Source organism: Fusarium tjaetaba (genome assembly GCF_013396195.1).
Source record: "Fusarium tjaetaba strain NRRL 66243 chromosome Unknown NRRL66243_c0000033, whole genome shotgun sequence".
NCBI lineage: Eukaryota > Fungi > Ascomycota > Sordariomycetes > Hypocreales > Nectriaceae > Fusarium > Fusarium tjaetaba.
The window spans coordinates 214,748-231,321 of NW_023501229.1; the positions used below are offsets into that span (position 1 = coordinate 214,748).

A 16,574-nucleotide genomic window follows, 5' to 3' on the forward strand; every position below is an offset into this window, starting at 1 on the left:
GTAAACTAGTATCTTAATCCTGGATGAACAGCTAGATATCATGATGACCAACTCAGAGGTATATTAATAAGTTATATGTTCTGTAAAAACTTCTTACTGTTCCGCTTATCAGTTAGGCCCGGGCAGCTACTATCTGCATTATGCCCTTTATCTCATATAGGCATTTATGTATTTAGTACTCTTAGTTTAAGTATTAGTTAAATTCCCTTGTAATATCTGTCACCAACAGAGCAAATGCTGGCCTGGAACCTGACAACAGCGACAAATAGCACATGCCATTTGAGCGTGTCAAAGGTCTACCAAACGAGGAAGAAGTGCTCGACAGAGGTCTCTGGGAGAAAGCATCGGCGACCGGCGGGCTGCGGAGCATTTAGCAGGATCTTGCCGGGTATTACGGGCTGTACTTCCCCAACCAGTTAGCTCAGCTTCGTAGGGCTTCTAGGTCAAACAGACAACTACACCGTAGAAGGAAGCCCAATGAATGTAGGCTGGAAGCCTAAATAGTATCAAGGCAGATTCTTTTAGAATTTACAATATGGCTAAGCCAGTAAATAAAATCCTTTATTTCTAGATCTGCTCTATCATTAATATAAACGCTCCGACTCCCCTTTGGTCCCACAGTTGAGAGCAGCATTACGTACTGAAAAAGTAACAGTATTGTTCTTCTAGCCGGGACTTTCTACAGAGATGCATGCTCTTGGCGATGGCGATATGCTTGGCAACTAAATTAAGCTCATAAACACAAATAGTGAGCAGACTGCAGTTATTGTCGAGCTCGCCCTTGGCTTCTATTGGTCTGGGTGTTAGAAACTAAGACGTAATTTTTTCTTCGCTCCGGAGATCCACTGTCTCCACTACGAGAAACAAGCTTCAACAGGATCCCCTTTCCTCTTACCTTAACTCTTATGTCTAAATCTCTTTTTATTTCTTCACGATAAAACCTTCGTCCCATTATCTAACAAAACAGCCAAAGATGTCATCCGCACGAACAGAAGTGGACCGATCGAGTGGAGACAAAGATGCAGCTTTCTGGTCCGCACAAGAGGATGGCCCTGAGACAAAGCCTTGTGGTATAGCCCAACGAGAAGCTGCTCGACAAAAGGATATTGAATTCCGCCAAAGGTTTGGTGATGCTGGTCCCCTTGGTCTCTCTGGCTTTGCCTTTGCGACGTTCTTGACAGCCTTGGTCAACCTCAATGTACACGGCGTGACTATTCCAAATATTGTCATTGGACCAGCTCTGGCTTATGGAGGTCTTGCTCAATTACTTTCTGGCATGTGGTAAGTGGTTGTTTTCTTAAGACTGCATCATTTCAGGTGGATTCTCATGCTTTGATTAGGGATATCGCCAATGGCAATACAGTCAGCGCCACTATTGCCTGCTCGTATGGCTGTTTCTGGATCTCTTACGCCATTGGTATGATTCCCAGCTTTAACGTCAGGGACGCTTACCCCAGCCTTGCCGACTACAACCACGCCAATGGGCTCTTTCTTATGGTAGGTCACTGCTGCACTTACCTACTCCCAGAGCTCACATTCTGTAGGGATTCTTCATCTTCTCAGTGGCCATAACGCTATGCTCAATGAAGTCGAATGTCTTTTCTCTGACGCTTTGCCTTCTTGTCAACTGCACCTGGCTCTTGCTCGGGGTGGCTAACCTCTGGACTGAAGAGTCAGGAGCTCCCAATAACGTACTACTCAAGTGCGGCGGCGTGACTGGCTTGTTGGTTTCATTCACGGCATGGTACCTTATGTATGAGGGTTTGGCAAATAGACAGAATAGGTAAGTCTACCCATGAGTATATGAGAGTTGTACTGACACGTCGGCATAGCTTTGTTCTGCCACCGAATCCTGATCTTCCGTGGAATCCAAGCCGTAGATCCCATGGCTCACATGTAAACTAGCCGTGGATTTCAAGATCAACAAATAAAATAGTAATCATTTCTGTATATGCGGCAATACCTTGGCCTTGTCTAGCATTCTACTCCCTTGTGCAGGAAGCTGTAGTGAGAGACGGGCTGAATTTCCAGGGTTATAATCATCAAACTCAGTGATCCTGCCGGTATAATACTTAACCGACGAGTCGAAAAAGAACCCACGCTGGAAGATACAAATGACAGGACCGTACGTCAATTGGCCCTTACGCTCCGAATCTCAGCAGCAAGGTTATGTTGGTCCAAATCAACTGCCAATCCCATATAAGCTACATTCACGATCGAGAGTGATCTCACTTGATAAAGGAACGTTTATCAAGGCTTTATCAGGAATCATGAATATAAGTGGCTAACAGGTCTTCGAACACGGAGACTTTGTAAAGTGGCAGGGCCCTGGAAATACCGGACTGTCGGATAGCGACCTTGCAAATTACATAGATCTTATCAAACATCAGTACCTAGACCTATGCGAACATAAGTTAGAAGCGAAACTTAGTATTAAAAAGATAAAATGTCTCTGCAGCAATACGGTCTCATAATGAAAATAACACAATATAATGCTTATTTTTCAGCATATCACATATAAGGCGTCATACACTACCTACGCCAAAAAACACAATAACTTTAAAAGTGAGTCTTAAAGTCATACGGCGCTGCTGCCTTTAACCTTATGATCTAACTGAACAAGTGGCCTCAATCCACGAGCATAATAGATTGGATTAGGTCGCAAGGCAACACAGAGCGGCATAGGGAACATAAATTAAGGGTAAACACAGCTAATGAACACTTGGGGCGAAACTTAGTATATAAAAACCTTAAGAGAGAAAACGTTTAATTTCGGATCTGAGTAATATAAAGACCTCGGTAGAATTAATATATCTTAACATGACTTGAGAGTAGGTCACTTTACTACCCGAGCTCAATATCAGAACAGCAAGGTATGTATGTCAGTAACAGCGACTGTCGATTACCCTACAAAGTGAGATCCCAATAAGAAGGAATAGTGCTGATAAGCTGATCTTCGATCGTGTACTCTAATTGGCTCGACTGGCAACCGAGTGGGCCAGAGTCGGATCTCAAGCCAATGGATAAGTCTCGATTAGCAGGAGCCCGCCTAGTCTTATCCCAAAGCGGAAAGCAGCGCGTTGAGGCTCGGATTCGCATTGATCTGGCGGGAATAGTATCAGAATTCGTAGAAATAAGCATATGCTCACAAAATCGACTTTGCTGATTTTCGTCATTGACTATGAGAACTGTAGTATATAGGACTCGCAGGAGCCAAGAAATTATCTGTGTAAGAAACAATAAACCTTCTACATTGGATTTTATCTTGACCCAAATTCAGTCATTTTTTCGACAATGACACTTTCAAACAAAGCCGCGTACCTTCTCAGCCCCAATAGTCCTCTCATTGAGGTCAAATCTGCACCTGTTCCAGAAATTGGACCAAATGAACTACTCGTCAAAACAGAAGCCGTTGCTATCAACCCCGTCGATGCTGTCAAACAGTCCATGGGTAACATGATGTTTGAGTGGCTCACATATCCTCTCATTCTCGGTTATGATGTCGCTGGCAAAGTTATCAAAGCTGGGGCTGACGTAACTCAATTCAAAGAGGGTGATACGATCGTGGGACTGGCAGTCGGTATGGATAAGCGCGGACGAAGACCCGATGAGGGCGCCTTCCAACAACTTGTCGTGATCAGAGAGTATTTGGCTATAAAGGTGCCTGCTGGCATGAAGAGCGCTGATGCGAGCGTCTTGCCTCTTACTGCTGTCACTGCTGCGTGCGCGCTCTTCCAAAAGGATCAGCTCGCGCTTCGAATGCCTCAGACAAAGGCGCATCGCAAACATACTGGTGAGACAGTCCTGATCTGGGGAGCTGGCACGAGCGTTGGGAAGAATGCTGTGCAACTTGCTGTCGCAGCTGGCTACGATGTCATCGCTACGGCGTCACCCAAGAGTCGGGAGACCGTACACAGTCTCGGCGCATCTACAGTCTTCGACTATCGCAGCTCATCAGTCATAGACGATATCGTTGCAAGTCTCAAGGACAAGAATTGTGCAGGTGCCGTAGCCATCGGTCAAGGCTCTCTTGCAAAGTGTATCGACATCATCAAAACGATTCCCGGGGCTGCGAAGAAGGTAGCCCAAGTCACTCTTGATATGCCAGCCTCGCCACCAACGACAAAGTTATCCATGGTTCCATTCGTCGCAAAGTATCTCTGGATGTCTTCAACAAGCAAACTCAAAGTCATGAGTAGTGGAGTCCGAAGCAAGTTTGTTTTTGGAACGGATATCATGGAGTGGGATGTTGACGGGAAGATTGCCTTGTATCTGAGTGAAGCACTAGAGCTTGGGCAGTATACTCTACCTTCAGAAGCTCGCGTTAACGGCACTGGTCTGGAGACAATTTCTGAGGGACTGGATCAGGTACGAAACGAAAAGTCTGGGAAGAAGATTGTAGTTGTATTAGAGTGAGGCAGCTCTATGTATCTGCTGGCTCACATGCATGTAATTATCAACTTGACATATCCTCGCAGCGGGTGTTTTTCGCCGGCTGGTATAGAGAAGGAACTGATTGAGTAAATTAATTCGATCACAGCCTTTCAGGTGAAGGGTCAGAGCATCTAGAAAATAGGCCATAATATAACCTTAACTTAGAGCAATCCTAAACCAGATAGTAGGTTGTATGCCTACGACTTAGTCTCATGAAGGGACTTGTGAGTAGAAAAGACATGAGAATATCCACTCAACTCCTTCTTACCCATGGACTTTCCATGGAGTCCACAAGAAGACAATTCGAGCTCCAGGAACGGAGTGTCGCCTTGGAAAACCATTGGCTGGAATCACCGTTTCAGGGTCTCTGCATACGTTATGGGGACGCGTCACTCGGCAGATGGGGCCTATGCTACTCTCCGAATGGCCATGGTATGAGGACCCTGTGGATCTACCGAGGCTAAATTGCGAATTTCAATACAATAAAGAAATGATCTGCGCTGCAACGCACTGACATTACTGTCGTTTCGGCTATCTACTCCGTAATTGACCACGCAATGCCCCTTATTATGCTCGACATTCGTTTGCCATGATAGCCCGAGAGGCCGACGACCGGAGAATTCGGCTATTCAGTAACTTCCGTGGTAAAAGTACTTTAATCTGAGGCGATAACATAAGAGCTGTGAAACCGGCTGCAGTTACACCAACGAACTTGATCACCACGATTTATTGCTTAACCTACAACATGCAGGAAAAGTCTGAGCGGACAGTGATAATTGCGGGGGGAGGTATTTCCGGCCTTTCACTCGCCAATATGCTAGAAAAGGCCGGCATACGCTACGTTTTGTTGGAATCCTACGACGAGATCGCTCCTCAGGTTGGGGCAAGTATTGGTCTTCAATCCAGCGGACTTCGAATCCTCGATCAACTTGGTTGCGCTGATGAGCTTATGTCATTAGTCGACATTCCACTGAATAATACCTACATACGATACCCCGATGGCTCAGTTATCAGGCATCATAGCAATGTCCGAGATCATTTGATCGAGAGGTAGGTCAGAGAATGAGCCCCAGAAAGAAATGTTTCGATTTGACACTCAACAGACATGGATATCCCACCATCTTCATTGACAGGCAGATGCTGATGCAGGTTCTATACAACAAGCTCGAATCAAAAGCCTCAGTACATCCTGGTCAGAAAGTGGTTTCAGTTCTGGAGCTAGATAACGGCATTCAAGTCACCACAGACAAAGGCAAGGTTTTCAAGGGAGACATTCTCGTTGGAGCCGATGGGATCTACAGCAACGTCCGAAAGGAAATGTGGCGCGTCGCGTCGCCAGGATACTTTCCTTCTGACGAATGGTCAAGCGTGCCATGCTACTACAAATGTATCTTTGGCATCTCACGACCTATTGAAGAGCTTACGCAAGGTAGTCACTACGTGTACAACGACAACTTCTCTTATCTGGTTTTGGTCGGGCCTGGAGGGAAGTTTTACTGGTTCCTTTTTGTTAAATTGCCTGTTACTTTGTACGGCGACGATATTCCGAGGTATACGAAAGTTGATGAGGAGCAATTGGCGGCCGAGCATGCGTCCGATCAGATCACTCCCGATGTCACCTTTGGCCAGTTGTATAAAGCCAGAACTAGCTCTGCCTTAACGCCGCTCCATGAGTATGTATTTGAGAAGTGGCACTACAAACGCATTATCACCATCGGCGATGCTGCTCACAAGGTATACAGTCTCATCTAGTATATGTCTCTCCATGCTAATCTGAGCCACTTAGTTTGAGCCATTGACCGGTCACGGCGGTAATTCCGCCATTGAGACTGCAGCGTCTCTCGTGAACCACCTAACCTCAGACGAGTGGTCAGACTGGAGCGATGCACAAATCGAAGCGGCTTTCACCGCCGTACAAGAAGAGCGTTTCCAGAGAGTACAGTGGCTTGTCAGCGATGCTCACAAGACGCAGCAGATGCAGGCGATGGAAACACCCTTCCTAGCAACTATCAGTCCTGTCTTAGCTCGTCTATTAAGCACCAAGGCTGTACTTCAACTAGGCGCACGCAAAGTCATTGGTGCAACACGAATCAATAGCATTCCTGTACCTCAACGAGACCACACAATCCCCTTCAACGACGAGCTACCGTCTCAGCCTCTTTCTTGGAGCTGGCTCCCCACAGGCCTAGGAGTGATAAGTCAGGCTGCGATATTCCGGCTCGCGTTGCAAATTCTTGGACCATTGGAGATTCCAACTACTTTTGGCGGCGAGCCTCTGGTGAAGCACTACACAGGGCTTGTGACTTTGGATAAAATCTTGGCACACTTGGTTGCTGTTTTTGGAGTCCCTCTTGCTTCCGGGAACGTTGCGGCGAACTTGCAGTGGATTTCTTTCACGCCGCTGTTATTGTCGACTACCCTTGACTGGACTTTGGAGAGCTACCGAGTTGGTTCAAAGGGCCTCCTTACTTCTTTGTAAGTCATGGAGCAACAGCAAGTAATCACGGGCCAGAACTGACCAAAGTGTGATTTAGTTCGTCGGTCTTTAGCACCATCTACCAAATCAAGGTGGTTGGGCGTATTGCACCTCTATATTACTTGATTTCAGCATGCGAGGGTGTTTTCGGAGGCCACACCGCTCCAATGACGGACCGCTCGATTGACAAGGAAGTGGTCGAGTCTTTCGTGCCCGGCATCACCCTTGGATACATCATTCCCACTGCGTTGATGCTCTGGCCCTTCAAGAATAAGGCAACTTGGCAGAGGTTCACTGCGCTTTGGCAACCGTTCCCCGTCTATGTTGGCCTTATCACTGCCGGTCTCTCAACGGTTCTACGCGAACGGAGTCCCAGAGACACGCCTCAGCCCAAACCTCTGAAAGAGAGTCAAGAGCGCAGGAAGCGAAAGGCCGAAACTCACTCCCTATTGAGATCAGTATACATGGCAGGAACCGCAGCTACAGCGCTTGTACACCTCTATACACTTTACCGCACAGCATCAAGTCCAAATCTCAGCACCTCTGGTGTTTTTGGCAGTATCAGATACTTAGTATCTGGTGCGTCTCCATCTGATCCATCAGCCAAGATTCATGTATTTCTACAGCGCGACATGTTTTTGAACGCAGTTTCTGTTCTTGCCAATAGCCTGTACCGGACTCTTGACCTGCGACGCTTAGGTTATATCACTAGCAAGGAAGCTTTGACGACTTCTTTAGCAGTTTTAGTTGCACAACCGTTGCTTGGACCTGCTGCAACTCACATTGCGTTTCTTGGGTGGAGGGAGGAGATGTTTATGAGGACCGATAGACGGATCCGTACAAACAACTAGAGGATGGAGCCTGCTGTACCTATAACAATTGGGATCATAAGCCTCTCAGTATTTACAATTCAGCCCAAGGTTGGCAAGAAGCAGGCGTCTTGAGTTTGCAGCCTCTCATAGCTACAATGTATTTCTATTCATATATCATGTACGTGTTCATATCCACTATAGAATTTCCTATCTCATCATCAGACAACACTCTTAGGTCTTGCCCCTATGCGTCGATCAAGTAGTGAAGGGGTTGAACTCAACACCGAGACGGTCAGCTTCAGCCTTGAGCTTCTTGTTCTTTCTAGTCAAGTGCCACTTGATAATTGAAGCAAGTGTGATACCAAGACTGGCAAAGACAATCTGCAAGATCATAGCCATGGTGTATCGAGGTTGATCTCTGTCGGGGAAGAAGTAGGGTGAGATGACGTTGCCCAGATGACCAAAGATGTTGACGATGGCACCACCAGCAGCACGCTTCTCAGGGGTCTGACCAAGGGTTGAGACAGCCCAGGTGTACTGCAGAGTGTTTGCGGAGAAACAACCAGCGGCATACAAGAAGGTCATGGCGTATCGAACAGCGGCGTTGCCAGTAGCGACGGTAACGATGAAACCGATGACGGAGAAGGAGAGGGGGATGATGATGTGAAGACCTCGATCCTTTCTGCGATCGGAGTCCCATGACACGTAGAAAGTGCACAGGGTACCGAAGACATAGGGAGGAGCGGTCATGAGAAGGGAGGTAACGTTCTCACCAAAGCCTGTTGATGTTAGAAGGGTTTAAGTAATAAGTAGAGGATGCAACATACCAAGACCTCGGACAATAGTGGGGAAGAAGTTGTTGAAGCCATATGAAGAGGTGATAAAGATGTTCATGAACAAGAACATGTAAAGCTTGAGATCAGTAACCGCAAGCTTGAGTCCATGCATGACAGTCGACTTCTCGGAGAACTCGACTCTATCATCGAGAATTCGCGCAGCAGCAAGCTTTCGCATATCCTCAGTCATGTATCTTGTAGCACCACCGGTGGGAGAGTCTGGGTAGTTAGGCAAGACAAAGAAGGCAGTGATGGCGAAGAAACCACTGGCAGCACCTTCAATGATGAAGAGCCATTTCCAGCCAGCGAGACCCATGGGGCCATCGAGGCCGGCAAAGACACCGGCGGCGATGAGGCCCGAGAAGGCTTGGGCGAGGACGAGACCGGAGTATAGGAGGGCGACGCGGAGGGCGAATTCCCGACGGGTGTACCAGCAGGACATGAGGAAGACGGCCTTGAAGATGTCAGTTGGTGATTGGGTGTGTTCGATTGGAAGGGGACGTACACCTGGGAAGAGGGGGGCCTCGACGATACCAAGGACGAACTGGACGCCCCAAAGACCACCAGCGCTGGTGCAGAGCACAGTCAAGGCTGAGATAGCAGACCAAATAAATGCAGCGACAGGCAAGAAAATAGAAGGTCGGACACGCGTAATCAACATATTAGACGGCAGCTGAGCAAGCATGTATCCAACAGTCAAAACCGCAACGGCAGTCTACCAAGTCAGCACCACTCATCACTCCTCACCACTCCCAAGACATACCTGATAATCTCCCTCCCCAAGGTTAAGATCCTCATTGAACGTGTTCAAACGCGCTTGCGCAATGTTTGTTCTGTTCAGATAATTGAACATGTACAAGATCCAAAGCTGAGGCAGCATCCACATGTCCAACTTTCTCACAATCTTCTTCTCTAGCTCTGCAGCATTCGGCATACCCAAACGCGCAACATGGTTGATGTCTGCGAATGCATCTGTGACTTTTTCTTGGGCGATGGAGGGCGCGTCGTTGAGGTTTGACACGGTCTCTTTGTGGTCATCACCACCAACGGTTGGTTTCTCGTCAGACATGATGAACTACCTCAACGAATACAACACACTAAAGGTAAAAGGAGGAGAAGGAGGAGGACAGAGAGAAAAGTCTGTCTACCGAGCGCCGAAAGTTTGTTGAGACCGCCCTGTTTTTATACCTGGCGTGAAACTTCCTGATCCAAAACTCAAACTCCACTGAACAAGACAAAACTCCACTGGGGAAGAAAAAAGCAGGGTGCTGCGTCAAGACTGCGGGGAAGCGATGACGGGGGATATCATTTTCTTGTAATAGAAGGTGCTAAGAGGCTTGGCTTGTGTAAACTCTCACGGCCAAGAGAAAAAGCCAAGAGTAAAGCTAAGTTGGTAACGGTTATACTGTGGGGGTGAGTGATGTTACTGTCAGCGGAGGACAGGGACGTATGGGGTTAAATTTTGGAGTAATTCTCGCGTAAGGAGGCTGAGAAGCGACGGGAATATTCATGATAGAAATACTCTGTAGGTTATCTCAGTCTCGACTCCTCACGGTAGCTTGGAGAGATAATGACTGTGTCCAAGATGTTTCACCCAAAATATTGAGTTGAGGATGGCACGACTTGTTTCTCAGCTCCTCTTGGCGAGTGATTTTCCCTCCCTTCCCCAGGTCTTGGTCGGCGACCACTTCAACTGCCGACTCTCGCACAGCCAAGAATCTTACATCTGGGGGTTTGTCCGTAAGCGAAATCCCCTCACTCCACTATCAGTCGTTCCATTTCCGCGCCAACCTTGGGGTCAGAAATACCTCTTTTATCTTGGCGGCCCACGGGGAAAACCCGGGATGCTTAGGAGAAGCTTTTAAATGACATGGGATTGGCGTCTTGGCTGTAGCCTGGAGAGGAGACTCATGAATCAGATTCCTTGCTGTAGTAACAGCGCGTGGGGTGGAACTCCACATGACTCGGGGAATCTGAGGGGAATTCGAGGTTATTCTTGCTTGCGTTATGCTTAAATCTCGGTGAGGGTGAAATAGGCGAAGGAATGCCAAGGTGAAGTCTCGGTGAAATAACAAGACCCGAGGATTGACCATTAGGGTGTGTCATATCATAACAATCCGTTTAGTTAAGTACGCGGATTCTATCCAATGTTATGCAGTCCCATATTTCTCCAAGTCGCTTAACGCCAGACATCTCCTCCCCGCAACTCAGTCCGTCATTTAGCGTGCGGAACTTCAAACCTCCACCATGGTTGCACAACAAACAAGACATTTCTCGTTGGTCGTGCTCAGATGGCGAGATTTACGGTTATCGTGGACGGCATATCGAATTCCTCTTGGCTTCGTTCTTGGCTACATAAAAGAGAAGGAAAAAATCGGAGCCGCAAATAGCCAAGATATTTTATGTTGTTCTAGAATAGGGTAACCTTGTTGTGATGCATGGATAAAGTGGCGGGGAGACGGGGAGATCCACTTGTACACGGAGACAAGTCCGAGTCTTGGGGTCGCATGAGCCATAAATGAGGGGATGATTATGGTTAAGTATTTAAGCAACGAGTTCCCCGAGAGAGTCTTGAGTGTGGCAATCACTTCACTGTTGGTTCTTCAATCACTCAATTCGGAAGAGTCATGCTTACAATCACATCACACGATGATCCGTCGTCAAGTACGCTCGTTTGTTGTAGTCACAAGCACAGATGATCAGTCAAACCCTTCATCAAACATTAATTCTCCAAGATACTAAAACATGTCGATCCCCCAGCTTTTCAGACGATCCCTTCCCCAGACTCTTTGTCAACCCTAATAAGTATTCTTGGTAGCCAAGCCCCAGAAGTAAGCCACCCACGCGCCAAGAATAAGCACAATGACGGCACAAAAGTTGATAACACCCAACTTCTTATGCTTCTCTGCATGACCCTCACTCTCAAACTCCCGCTTCTTCTCGTTGATAATGTGCCCGTTCGCAACTCTCTTCTTACGACTCCACTGAAGCTGTCCGATAACGTCTGTCGCGAAACCCAAAGCAATCATGATACCCGCGACGACGACGGAACCAGCTGCTAGTGTTACGTAGAGAATAGTGACGTTGTCGTATTTGTTCTCGTCACGATCTTGCAGAACGCCTGCTATGAGACTGACGATTATGGTCATGCTGTTGTTGATGGCGATTTTGATGGCGTAGCCTGAGCCAAAGACTTCTTGGTACCACATGCTTGTGCGGATGCTGTCGATGATGACTGTTGGGCCGAAGGAGCTGGCGACTGCAAAGATGCCGAAGCTGGCGGCTGTGCCGGAAACTGTAGGGCCCCAGGCTACAAGACACATGGAGAGGAGCATGCCTAGTCCACAGACGAGCATGATTGTAAGACGCTGTCCGAGCATGTCTACAAAGATGCCGACTAGCGGAACAAAGAAGAAGCCAAGATACTGAGACATGGAAGAGTACCAGCCTGCCTTGACAGCTGAGATCTTGAACCGCTGCTCCGCCAGCTCAGTGCTATTCGTAGAGAACACATTTGCCGTTGACGTCTGAAAGAGCGAGAACAAGCAGACCAGCCAAAAAGACCAAGGCAGCGTAAGCATCTTTCCAATCTCAAACCTCTTATTATTCTCCGTCAACTTCTCCCCCGTCGCCGGATCCCTCGTGCCCGCATATCTCTTCTCACACCACCTCGTAAACCACCAAAAGAACAGCGTCGCCACGTTTGTGAACAAGTTCATAAACACAGCCATCCAGTACGCCCAGCTGAAATTACCGAGATTATCAGCGATGACATTGGCGGTGGCTTTTCCAACGAAGGAGCCGATCTTGCCGATGCCTAGCTCGAATGCGAGCGTTGATGCGAAGCCGGAGGAGGGCGGGAACCAGGAGGAGAAGATCTTGTATTGGGCGACTTGGGTCGCTACGTCGCCGAGGGCTTGGATGACGATGCCGCCGATCATGAATTTGTAGGAGCGGACTTGGGTTGCGGCTGCGACGAGGATGGCGCCGATGGAGAAGACGGCGTTGCCCCAGAGCATGGTGCCTGAAGATAACTGTCAGTAGGAGTTGGTAACTGGTGAGTGGAAGGTGTACGTACTGGCTCCGCCATAGCGATCTGTGAGAATACCACTGACGAGGATGAGAGCGGTCTTGATAAAGTTCTCACTTGTATCAAGAACAGCATACTGAGTATTCGTGATGTGAAGTTCCTGTCTAGGTTAGCCAAGTTATTTCCTGAGAGAGGGTAGACATACCTTTTTGAGGGTACTCTTTAGAGCACCAGTGACGCCACTACTCCAATGCCCCCCAAAGCCAATCATACTAACGATGACGACAGACAAGATCTTCATGCTCAGGGGCACAGGCTTCTTGCCATGGTCATCGCTCCCACTGTCAGAGTGGTCAGACACGGGAGAGATGGTCTCTGTCTTGAGCTCTTTAGATTCCATGATGCTCTGATGACGAAAGAAGATGAGATGAGATGGAAAAGATTATCAGATAAAACAGCAACGGCTGTCAGGTCTTTATCAGATCAATCTCAGTGGGGCATCCTCTATGTTTATATTTTCAGACAAGGTTTTATTTTCTCACGTTCGCAAGCTAAGGGGGCCCACTTGGCGTGTCACTCACGCGAGCTGAGTCTGGACCCTTCGCATTGCCCGAGAACCATTGAACGTTAAAAACTCTTCTAGAACGATTCTAAAAGGGAGATGTTTATAACTGCGGGCGTATCCCCGGAGATGTTTTTATCCTTTTTGTACCAAAATCTCACGCTCATGACTATTCAAAAAGCAATTCTCTTTATGAAGCATACGAGTTTTCAATCTGATAACGCGTTCCCCGGTAGCTCAGAAGCCCCCTAAAATTCTACCGTGTCTTCGGTACATGGGTGCATATCCCTTCCCTAAAGAGCTAGACCGCCCGAAACCGCCTGACATCGGAGCGAGAAGGTTTATCACTGTGAGACACCAAGACCCGCATAACATCTCCTCTCATCCTCCCACTTTCTCACTGTGAAAAAAAACACCAAAGATCATCGCAGCTGATCAGATTGATAACACTAAAAATGGCCTGTTTATGCGGGTGCATCAATCAACTGATTGATAACTTTGATCCGAAAACGGCCGCCGGCCTCGCCTCATCCCTGAACAAGCACCTCGAGGCCATCCGAAGCATCCTCGCTAGGAATAAATCCCTCGCCAAGGAGGTGCGCTACCAGATCATCCCCAGCAACCAGCGCACAGCAAAGATCTTGTCTCTACACTCTATCGATCTTGTCAAGATTGAGAGGCTGCATAGCGTGTTTAAAGATGACGTCAAGGGTTTTTGGGTGGCGTCTGGTGATGCGTTGCACCAGGAGTTACGAAGGCGGATCTCGTGTATTACGATATTTTTGAGGTCTAAGGTGGATGATAATGCGTGGGCGTCGCATGATGTCGCGAATCTTATACAGGGACGTACGTTGTCGGAATTGAGATATGCGGGTAGTAAGTATATCAAGATCGCTAGAAGATTGGGAGGGATTGGGTCGATCCTCTGGCTGCCGCTAGAAATACCGGCCTCTACGTAAGTGTCTTTTTGGAAGTGAACCAATCGGCTGTGCTGACGAGATCAGGTATGAGCGTTACCTTAACATGGATGACGCCGAGGCCTTTGATCACATCCAGAACCTAGGCGCCGACGCGCCGGACCTGAACCTTTTCGTGCAGCGCCTCATCACGGCTCAACTTGACGGTCGGTAGGCTAACATCCACGCGAGGTCCCCGCTAACATCCACGTGCTAGATCCCTCGCTTGCATTGTCACATCGAAATTTACTGCTAGAGTATGGAGACTGCATATCACCAGCCGAGCAGGGTCTTCTTCTGCTGCATGCTCTTGGCGGAAATGACATTCCGCTGGATTTACTCAAATGCGCCAAGATTCCCATGAGACGATGGACCAATGAAGGCGAGATACAGAGCATAACCGCCTCCGACTTCGGGTTCAACGCTGAAATAATCGGGCTGTTGTCTAGCGACGAGCGTCTGGCGGAATTAGGTCAACGGTCAGAGATTACACAGCAGGCGTTGGAGGATGGCACGATCATCTGGTCTTTATCGCCTGAGGCGCAGAAAGACCTTTCTCATCGATTGACACCGCAGACAACGGAAGATTGGGCGACGACTGCGCTCAGGTTGCTCTGCTTTGCGTGTCCTCCTTGCTACGAAGGCAAAGTCAATTGGTACGCCCAGTACGATTCCTCCCAGCCCTAGCTTGATTGATACTTGGAGCTTATGACGTCTCAACATTGTTGACTAACATTTCTAGGGCACTGCCTCTGAAAAAAGCGATATGGAATCTTCTTGACAAAGCGACGAACCAGAAACGACTGCCCTCTTCACTTCGCGCATGCGTCATCGAAGCTCTCCTCTTCTTCTGCGAACGCGACCTCTTCGCAATTCGCTATGCAGCCGTTGAACGAGCAAAGTCACTTCTTCGCAAAAATATGTCATTTTACTACCAAGCATCAGTTACTCTCTTTGACAGCATAATATCGCGCATTGACGGAAACTTTCAGCGGTCGGAGGCGCTGATTGTTGACTTTTTGGCAGCTGATCATGAGGGGAATACACGATCTGATAATGCATTACGAGGAAGATTGCACATATCGAATATTGAGAACAAAATACATCGGTATGATCCTGGCGTTGCATCGACGATATATAACTGGGAAGGAATTCATCCCCTTTCGACATTCGAGATTGAAGTTACGAGAAGACTTCAAGGCGTGGCGGCAAAGTTCTTCCATTCCATCGGAGACTTCAAGACCACTAGGGCCTCGTTGGAACAGCATCTTTGGCTCAACTCGACGATGCCGATAAGACCGAATACTCGATTACTCATTGTCACACGGCTAGCTGAGATTCATTGCGAGTTGCACGAGTATGAGAAAGCACTGGAGATTATTCAAGTCGAACTCGATGGCATGACTGCACGCAAAGGCCGGCCGTTCCGAAGATTATCCATGGCCAGAGCAGAAGGCTACATCGGCCTCAACCGCTTATCCGACGCGACCACCGTTCTGCAAGAACTCATTAGCGTTGAACCGCCTGAACTCGATGATCTAAACGATCAAGTCCTTCGTGTCCGGCGTCTAATCCTCTCAGCGCGTATTCACCACGAAGGCAACAACTTCCCCGAAGCGCTACAGCACTGGCAACTTACGGGTCAAATGATAGATAGTCTATCGATATTCAAGTCCCGACATGGCTGGACCCTCGCCATTGTACATTTATCCATGGCGCATGCGCATATTGCCCTGGGAAATGAGGAACTTGCGCGACAGGCGTGGAATGCAGGTGTTGAGATTGCGATGAGGGAGAGGTTTGAGTATGTGTTTCCTGTGCTGGCGACGACGTGGCTGCATAAGATTGTAGGGGAGATTCATGAGGTTAAGGGATGGCCGTTGAGGGTGATGTTGCCGGGGGGTAAGTCGGATTTGACGTGGCTGTAGGAAGAGTGGTGGTGTTATGATTCGTGTATATAATTGGACTTATGCAAGGTGTAATAATGATTTTGCAAAAGAGAGGATCTCGAACTTGCGAACCGCAAAAACGAAGGGTGAGTGGCGCAGGTCAGATTTTAGGTATTTAGGTTCGGAGTTTAGAGAGTTGTAGGTTTTAGGAGAGATACCACTGCACCACTCACCCTTCGCCGGGGATATTGACTGTGTTTTTGGTATATATGGGTATCATGCTGAGAACACTCCGAGGTGGCAACTTTGTCTCTGCATTGAATCAAAGTGTTCGGGGTGGCTGCCTGGAGAAAAGTTAAGTCTGGCCTGGCTGTAGCATCATGCTCATGTTTCCCTTGCAATGGGACCGCGATGTCTTGAACTTTTGTGGCATGATGTAAAAAAGAATGCGGTCTCGAACCTGTGATCTGCAAAAACGAAGGATGAGCAGTGCAGGGAAGAGTTTAGGTATTTAGGTTCGGATTTAGAGAGTACCCATTGGCTCGACTTAGGTAGCAACATCACTCAACCCAAGAGGTG

The 16,574-nt window shown here is 48.0% G+C and overlaps 6 protein-coding genes across 6 annotated transcripts; 4 read left to right on the top strand and 2 right to left on the bottom strand.

The window, feature by feature from the left end:
• Positions 1 to 973: 973 nt before the first annotated feature.
• On the top strand, positions 974 to 1,905 carry FTJAE_1869 (Ammonia transport outward 2; the record flags this gene model as incomplete). The annotated part of the gene is made up of 4 exons (XM_037348003.1): positions 974 to 1,281; positions 1,341 to 1,497; positions 1,545 to 1,783; positions 1,833 to 1,905. 4 exons carry the CDS (start codon positions 974 to 976, stop codon positions 1,903 to 1,905), a joined length of 777 nt encoding a protein of 258 aa, XP_037211078.1.
• A 1,389-nt stretch (positions 1,906 to 3,294) lies between these two features.
• FTJAE_1870 (zinc-binding alcohol dehydrogenase domain protein) lies at positions 3,295 to 4,416 on the top strand (the record flags this gene model as incomplete). Its single annotated transcript, XM_037348005.1, has 1 exon — positions 3,295 to 4,416. One exon carries the CDS (start codon positions 3,295 to 3,297, stop codon positions 4,414 to 4,416), a length of 1,122 nt encoding a protein of 373 aa, XP_037211079.1.
• Positions 4,417 to 5,248: 832 nt separating this feature from the next.
• Positions 5,249 to 7,761, top strand: FTJAE_1871 (zeaxanthin epoxidase chloroplastic; the record flags this gene model as incomplete). Its single annotated transcript, XM_037348006.1, has 4 exons — positions 5,249 to 5,484; positions 5,538 to 6,168; positions 6,221 to 6,909; positions 6,969 to 7,761. The coding sequence occupies 4 exons, from the start codon at positions 5,249 to 5,251 to the stop codon at positions 7,759 to 7,761; spliced, it is 2,349 nt and encodes a 782-aa protein (XP_037211080.1).
• Positions 7,762 to 7,977: 216 nt separating this feature from the next.
• Positions 7,978 to 9,627, bottom strand: FTJAE_1872 (uncharacterized protein; the record flags this gene model as incomplete). The annotated part of the gene is made up of 4 exons (XM_037348007.1): positions 7,978 to 8,501; positions 8,550 to 9,012; positions 9,064 to 9,273; positions 9,322 to 9,627. 4 exons carry the CDS (start codon positions 9,625 to 9,627, stop codon positions 7,978 to 7,980), a joined length of 1,503 nt encoding a protein of 500 aa, XP_037211081.1.
• Positions 9,628 to 11,356: 1,729 nt separating this feature from the next.
• On the bottom strand, positions 11,357 to 12,988 carry FTJAE_1873 (uncharacterized protein; the record flags this gene model as incomplete). The annotated part of the gene is made up of 3 exons (XM_037348008.1): positions 11,357 to 12,582; positions 12,637 to 12,748; positions 12,794 to 12,988. The coding sequence occupies 3 exons, from the start codon at positions 12,986 to 12,988 to the stop codon at positions 11,357 to 11,359; spliced, it is 1,533 nt and encodes a 510-aa protein (XP_037211082.1).
• A 617-nt stretch (positions 12,989 to 13,605) lies between these two features.
• FTJAE_1874 (uncharacterized protein) lies at positions 13,606 to 16,034 on the top strand (the record flags this gene model as incomplete). Its single annotated transcript, XM_037348009.1, has 4 exons — positions 13,606 to 14,105; positions 14,155 to 14,273; positions 14,363 to 14,762; positions 14,849 to 16,034. 4 exons carry the CDS (start codon positions 13,606 to 13,608, stop codon positions 16,032 to 16,034), a joined length of 2,205 nt encoding a protein of 734 aa, XP_037211083.1.
• Between the last annotated feature and the right edge of the window lie 540 nt (positions 16,035 to 16,574).